We start from the raw sequence: 7,553 nt of genomic DNA, 5'->3' as shown, positions 1-7,553 counted from the left end.
CCTGTAGGGACTTGTGTGTCTGGTATTTAATAGTGGGTTTAAAGTGTCCTTATTTCATGATATTTATTTATATATTTTTTTGTACCTCCTAACACTAACACCAGAATATTCCTATATGGATTTTTCTATGTTCTACATTTTGTTATAAGATTAGGATAGGCTAGTTATTTTGGGGAAGTTATTAAGGGAATACTGATGCAGATTCCTTTTTAGCAATGTTTTATTTTTGAGCACTTAAAACAGTTTTCACATTCATTATTCTTGTGTTGATACAACAGTCAGATGATAATATATAGCTAATAGATGGTGGTAGATTATCAATGACAGTCTCCGGCCATATCAGGAATTTCAGGGCTTAAAGAAAACTGTATTTTTCTAACATTTTATAATGCTTCATCAATGTGTTAGCTTGTCCCTAGGGCTATGAAACGTTTTCTAATAAAAGTTGTACAGAATGCCGGCTGTCTGTTGCAGCAAAAATGGCAAACCTGGAGATGAGATAAGGCGTTACTGCAGGACACTTGTGTGAATTTTGTTTCATACAACATTCATAAATCCATATCAAACTGTCCAAAGTCATAGGATTAATTGTATGTGAACTTGATTGAACTGTCCAAGATCAGCGGATTAACATGTTAATTCTGTTTTTGGTGAATTCTCCCTTTAATTCTATATAGCCTTTAATAATAGCAGCTGATGTGATGGTATCAATATGTAGTGCTTACTGTAGCTTGGACACATTTAGTGGCAGTTGTGTGGAGAAACATCTGACTGCACAATACTGGAGATTTCTGGCCAATTTGTTTATGCCAACCAGGAATACAGACACTTTTTTATCAGACAAGCTCTTTGATCAACTTGCCGTTGTGTGACAAGAGGAAACTGAGATGCTATTACTTCCATCTTTCTAGTACATGGTGGAACAGAATAAACAATCTGAAGCCTTTTTAGGCTGACTGTCAGTTTTTCCTCCATCAGAATAATGTTGTAATCACCTGAAACATGGAACCATGAAACCATAAAACTGTTATTTTCACCCTGGATTGAATTTGTTTAGAGCAGGTGTCAGTCAGTCAGTCAGTCAGTCAGTTACATTTATAAATTTTTTACATTTGAGATATTCAGCCTTAAATGCTCGAGTTTGCAGACGAGCAGACGAGTTTGCAGATGTTGGTCAAAAACATTCTGCCTCAGTTAATCAGTTGCATAAAATGTTGCATGAAATAAGTTGCATGAAATGTTGAAATTGTGGTGAATTGAAAAATTCACCACAAATTGAGCATTAAATGACACTTCACCCATCCACATTGCACCCAAACTCTGTCTAACCTATCCCTCCGCCCCTCTGTCTCCAGGCGCGCCCACAGGCAGGTATATGTTTGTGAGGTGTAACCCCAGCGGAGACCAGCCCAACTGTGTGACTCACCAAAGTCCAGTGATGGCACTGGATCCAGACCTGCCATCCAGACTGCCTGCCTCAGCCGCTCAATATATGTATGTACTCATGTTTTGTGCAACCTTGTGTGTGTGTGTGTGTGTGTGTGTGTGTGTGTGAGAGAGAGAGAGAGAGAGAGAGAAAGAGAGAGAGAGAGTGAGATATAGAGAGAGCCCAATAAAAGCTTGGCATGTTGATGGTATATTTGCTTTCACTTGTAGACACAGTAAGGTGGCTCTGAATAGTGTCTCAGCAGCAGTGAGTTCACTTTGCTGTTAAAATGAGTCTGAAAAACAAAACAACAATTTCAGAGAGTACATATTATAGTCAGATGAACACATACAAAGAAAGCACTGAGTGAAGGGTAATGGAGCTGTTATGTTGATTAACACTGCTCTAACGACACCCTCTATGTGTCTGTGTGTGTGCATGTGTATGTGTGTGTGTGTGTGAGTGTGTAAGTGTCAGGGAGGCGGCCAAGAAAAGCAAGAATAGAGGAGAAATGAGAGGGACAGAAAGAGGGAAAACACTTTAGACAAATAAAGAGACAGACTGCAAGAATGAGGAAGGCATAAAGAGTTTCTTATCTGTGTTGTGTTGTCACACATGTAGATGTAGAAATAGGATTACACAGACGTTAAGCCAATAGATGCTGATCTGTGGTCAGTTTTGCCATCCTTGCCAATAGTTACGGGTAAGAATGAAGATGAGAGAAGCGGATCCTTTCACAGCATTGAAGAACAACTCAAGAACAACTACGCAATACGTATTGTGGGACAGAAAAATGAATGGTGATATTAGCTACATTTTATTCTGCTGTATCACAAATGAGATGGCTTGCCCATCACAATTTCACAAACTCTCCATCAACATTATATTATTTGCACTTTGTAATGACATTTTTAAATTGTTCTTTACATTTTAGCAAGTCAGTGCCATTGCTAGAAAGATTTGTGGCTCAGAAATCAACATAATTCTGCACTCATACTCATACTTTAGTGTCATTGAACTTTTATTTATTACATCGTATCGTGATTTTATCTAATTGTGAACCCCATATCGTGTATCAAATCGTATCATGAGATTAGCATATTGTCCCATCACTAGTAATGCATTTTATGTTTACATTTTTAATTGAGTCTATACCTAGTTTTTAGACTCTAATTTTGCACAGCTTTCTGGAAGCTGAATAGTTCCAGATTCTTCCATTTAGTTGAACTTCAAAACTGTGACCCTTCTGAAATTAATGACCAGAACAGAGCTGTGATGTAACTTAGTATGTGAAACCAGTGATGTTTTAGTGCGTGTGTGTGTGTGTGTGTGTGTGTGTGTGTGTGTGTGTGTGTGTGTTTAACACTTAGGTTGTGTATATGTCTTCCGCAATTAATGTTTTTCTGTGTGTGAAGGAAGGCAGTTGTACTATCACCCTGCCTCAGCTAAGTCGTCAGTTTCCTCTTTTAGTGTTCCTGTCAACAGACATGGCTGCTATCAGATGAAAGCCTTATATTTGCAAAAAGTCAACTTTTCAAGAATGAAAACAAGAAATCATATTTTCCAGCTGCTGCCCATTTATTGTTGAAATCACACAGTGTGTTTTCAATGGGTTTAATGAGCCCTGGGTTCATCGTATTTACTCTGCAGGTAAAGAACAGTGTAAACCTCCAGTTCATGTGAGAAAATTAAAAACACGTTTTACAAGATTTCCACAAGGACATTTAATCAGTCTATCAGAGAAGTTTCTCACACTTGTGGCTTCTGTCACCCCGTCAGCATGTTGTCCGAAAACGGCCTTCATGCTTTCTAACATTATTTTAAGGCATATCTTTTTATAGACAATACAGTAAAGAGTGATAGGCAAAATGGGGGATAGAGAGATTGTGTTTGTGTCTGTGTCTGTGAGAGAAAGAGAGAGGGGTGACATGGATTGTTAATCTTTCTGTAAAGAAGGGATAAGATTTGATGTAAGTCATGATGGATGCAAACGCAAAACATCACAAATTGTATGGTATGTACCTTAGTCCACTGAGTCACTACTATGATATGATTTAATTCTGGTTTGATCCGGGTTAAAAGTCTAACTGAGAGTCTATTAGATCCTATATTCATGAAGCTATGAGCAGCAGAGGAAACAGAGACAGAGGGGAAAGGAAAAGAGTCAAAGAGGAAGACCCAAGGAAACCAGAGAGGATGGGAGGTAGAAAGTAGAAAGGAGGGAGAGCGATACACAGAGCAAGGGTGAGACAGACAGTGTGAGAATGGATAGCCTCTTTTATGAGATGCCTGAGTCTTTAGGCTGCACCTTATTAGGCCTCCGACATCATTAGACCTTGCTTAAAAACACAAGGGTCTCAGCAGCAACCCTCCCAGCCTCCGTTTTGCAGCGTGCCTTGAACAGGAAGCCAGAGGGAAGTGTTTAGAGGAAGTGGGCTGTGACGGCTGGTGGCCTGCTGCTTCTGGTCTATTGTTCTGTGCCTGGAAATTAGCTGTGCTGTACTGGTCTGGTTCTCAGGCTTGAGAGGTAACAGGTCACGTGTAACAGGGACACAGTAATCTAATTAAATTGGCAACTGGAATCTCTTACATTGACTGCAATGTTTCATACAAGCCTTGCAAGCATATCATTGGTTTACAAGGCAAGGCAAGGCAAGTTTACTTATATTGCATATTTCATACACAACGGCAATTCAAAGTGCTTTACATAATAGAAGAAAAAAAAGACATAGCTGAAAGTGCATTAAAATCACATTTAGAAAGACAGTGCAAGAAAATTAGAAAGATAAAAAGATAAAGAAAAGTAAAAGTGCATTAAAATCACATTTAAAAAGAAAATATACTACTACCAACTGAAACAGGCCCAGCACTGCATTGCCCCCAATTCCCTTACTGCACTACTAAAGCTCATCGTGAGAGATGGAGATAATCATGCATCACTTCTTAAAATGGACCCTATTCAGAGGAGCTTTTAGGGAGATGGAGACCTTAGAGGAGGGCTTTAAGCATGGCAATGTCGGTTAAACGAAGTGTAAAAAAGTGTCATATTTTTAAATGATGTGATCTTAAAGAGCAACTCTGTCTCAGTCCAGTATCCACCCAGTATGCCCAAACATTCTCATTCTCATCCTGATTCCAGGGAGGAAGAGGCTGCACCGGAGGAGGAGGAGGGGCCAATGGGAGACGAGAGAAAGATGATGATGGCCACCATGCCCCTGCCTGAGGAAGGGTCTGGTGCTTTTGAGGGCTCCGCAGCTGAACTTCCATTTATGGCGGACCGGTCCTTTGTGACTGGCGAATCAGAGACTGGCTCTGGGGAGTCCTGGACAGAGAAGGAGGCAGAGCGATACCAAGGTAAGTAAATGGAGGAATGTGGATGCTATGTATTCCACAGGTTTCTGCATTCATGCTGAAGGCATCTTCTACCTGCTACAGTCTCACTCAAAATGATTCATCAATTGCTAACATTCCCATTGTTAATCTCTTATACCTACTGGCCCCATGAATCTGTTTACATTCAAAAGTATCTGCTATAATAATACCAATTGGCTGCTCATTGTTTGTGCCCCTCTCACTCTGTCCCTTCCTTGTTTTGTACATCTAGCACTATGAGCCCTTCTGGTTTTCTGCCCAGAGCAGTGTAACCTCTCACTCCACCTAGCTTTCTGCATGGCCCCTCCTTGTTATCTGCTCCCTGTAATCTGATCCCTCCTTATTTTCTGGTTGTAGGTCTGAGTGAGGATCCAGAGCATATGAGTTTGGAGCTGCTGCTTGATGAGGCAAAGCCAGCCGAGCACGAGCTGAGAGAAGACCACCTACTGCAGCTGTAGACTGACACACACACACACACACACACAGACACACGCACACACAGACACACACACACACACACACACACACACACACACACACACACACACACAAGGCTGTCATCTATTGTGTTTCCATCCAGTCCAAGAGTAAAATAAAAATTGCATCACCACCTGGTGGTAGATAGCCTTGGCCAATCAGAAGTTGAAGTTTTAAATTCTCAGAGCTACTGATGGGAGATAATTCTCTTTAGGGGCAAAGGAACAATTGCAAATGTATATGTACCTGCCAAAATAAAGGAAAGGAAAGGAAATTACATATATACACTCTTACTGTAAGTTGTTATTAACGTTTTTGGCAGTGCCCTGTATTTACATTTTCTTGTTGAGAACATATATTAGATATTATCAGATATTATTGTATAAATTGGAATATAACTTTTTAATATGACTTTTGGAATATGCTTTTCTAGAAGTGTAAGGCCAGTGCAATAAGTTGATGCCCCTGTCCACGCATTGCTCACTGTGTGCAGCTGTGGTTCCCAACCATTTTTTCCAAAGGCCCCTTTAAATCAAGCCTGATAAAATGTAGTTTTTATAAATCTCAAATGCCAACTCACCCCTCATAACGCTTGGGACCCCCCTCCCTCCCCTATAGGTGGGTGGGACCATGAGTCACGTGTGTCTTTAAGACACACAACAGTAATAAGTTATTATATCAGAAGAATTTGATCCCTTTGTCTCAAGTTTTCTGAAACATCATGCCCACCCAGGAGGGTCCCGCACCCCATGTTGAGAACCGCTGGTCTGCAGGGTTGAACAGGAGAACCTTGCTAATCCAAACCCCTCAGGAGTGGAGCGGATTCCACACAATCCTTGACACTGTGAGCTGGAACTTATTCAAAATATGAACTGTGCTCATGCATGCATTTGCATTTCAAATACTTCTATCAATAAAGGAGTTACAACATCAGTATCCAATAGTATTTTCAGTACATCTTGTGCATAATGCCTGTTCAGTCAACTGGGCAGTTTGTAAATCTCAGGTTTGGATAAACAAGGTTCTACTGTCCTGTGGTCTTTGTCTGACAGCTGCCCAACGATATGGCATCACATCCAGAATTTTACAACACCTTATCCAGAGATACATATTTTTTTTTAAAGTAATGATGTGACAAGACAAGTGTATGCATTAAACTGAACTCATTTTGATGGCATCTACAATTTGCAGTAGACATTTTAAGAATGTAGTTGACACACTGATCTAGAGTGAATTAAAATAAGCGCTAAAGAAGAACAAGCCATTTCTGAGTCTCATAATTCTCAGTAGACAATGATGAACAAGTGCATCACAGCTTGCAACACAATCATATTGCAGCGTCAATTTAGCATAGATTACAGTGCAAAAAAACGAGAACATGATAAAGGATTTGTTGCTGTGCTTTTCAAAACTATCTCTGGCAGGTGTCACCCCTCTCTGTGTTTTGTCACATCTCTAACTCTGGCTTTACTGCAGAAGGAGGAGAAAAGGGCTTGGATAGACTAAGCTATCCTGAGAAGGGCTGGGTTCAGCTCACTCAGTTCAGTCAACAGAGGAAATGGATATTATACAAAATCAATTCTGATATTTAAAACCTTTTGGAATGAGAAAGCTTTTTACCAAACACATTAAGAAATAAATGATTGAATGAATGCTATGGCATTAGCAAATGAATTATAGTTTGTATTTACATTCTGAGTTAGTTGATTCGAAGCTGAGTTGAACCTCTCCTGCTCACAGCCTTTAATTTTTTACTTGCTGAGAATGTGAGTGTTAAGCTTAGAATGGTGGCTTTTATATTTTATAGCTCAGTGATTTATAGTCATGTCATTTCCAGAATTAAGACAAATGTTTTTTTAATGCATAAGAAATTAAAATGAATAAATAAATACATTTATTTTACGTGCTGGATGCAATTGAAGCTATTAATAATCCAAGTTAATTATTATTCTGTGACAGATTATCAATGTGACAAGTTATCATTCTGCACCTCTGTTTCTTGAATCTGCATAGAAGGGAGAATGTGGTGGATAATGCAATAAAACTATTTTCATCTACATGCTATTCCTTAATGATTTTTCTGATGCATTAGACAGTGTACAGTATAGAATGACATTTAAGATACAATGTGGAGTGTGATATGGGATATTAGCTTAATATATCATATATATAATTATAACAACAACAACAATAATAATAATAGTAGTAGTAGTAGTAGTAGATGTAGTAGTAGTAGTAGTAGTGGTAGTATTACATTTAGACAGTGTATTGTGGGGAG

The 7,553-nt window shown here is 39.3% G+C and overlaps 1 protein-coding gene across 1 annotated transcript in view; it reads left to right on the top strand.

The window, feature by feature from the left end:
- Positions 1-7,332, top strand: part of srgn (serglycin) — an 8,336-nt gene extending 1,004 nt beyond the window's left edge. The window contains exons 2-4 of the mRNA XM_071545144.1: positions 1,356-1,494; positions 4,566-4,780; positions 5,156-7,332. Coding sequence (XP_071401245.1) covers positions 1,356-1,494; positions 4,566-4,780; positions 5,156-5,256 — 455 coding nt within the window. The 3' untranslated portion in view covers positions 5,257-7,332. The remainder of the gene's footprint in view (positions 1-1,355; positions 1,495-4,565; positions 4,781-5,155) is intronic.
- The last annotated feature ends 221 nt before the right edge of the window (positions 7,333-7,553 follow it).

Source organism: Centroberyx affinis, unplaced genomic scaffold (genome assembly GCF_046629955.1).
Source record: "Centroberyx affinis isolate AG114_WGS23_722 - 3 ecotype Tasmania unplaced genomic scaffold, CSIRO-AGI_Caff_v1 ptg004778l_1, whole genome shotgun sequence".
Classification (NCBI taxonomy): domain Eukaryota; kingdom Metazoa; phylum Chordata; class Actinopteri; order Beryciformes; family Berycidae; genus Centroberyx; species Centroberyx affinis.
This window is presented reverse-complemented; position numbering and strand designations above follow the sequence as displayed.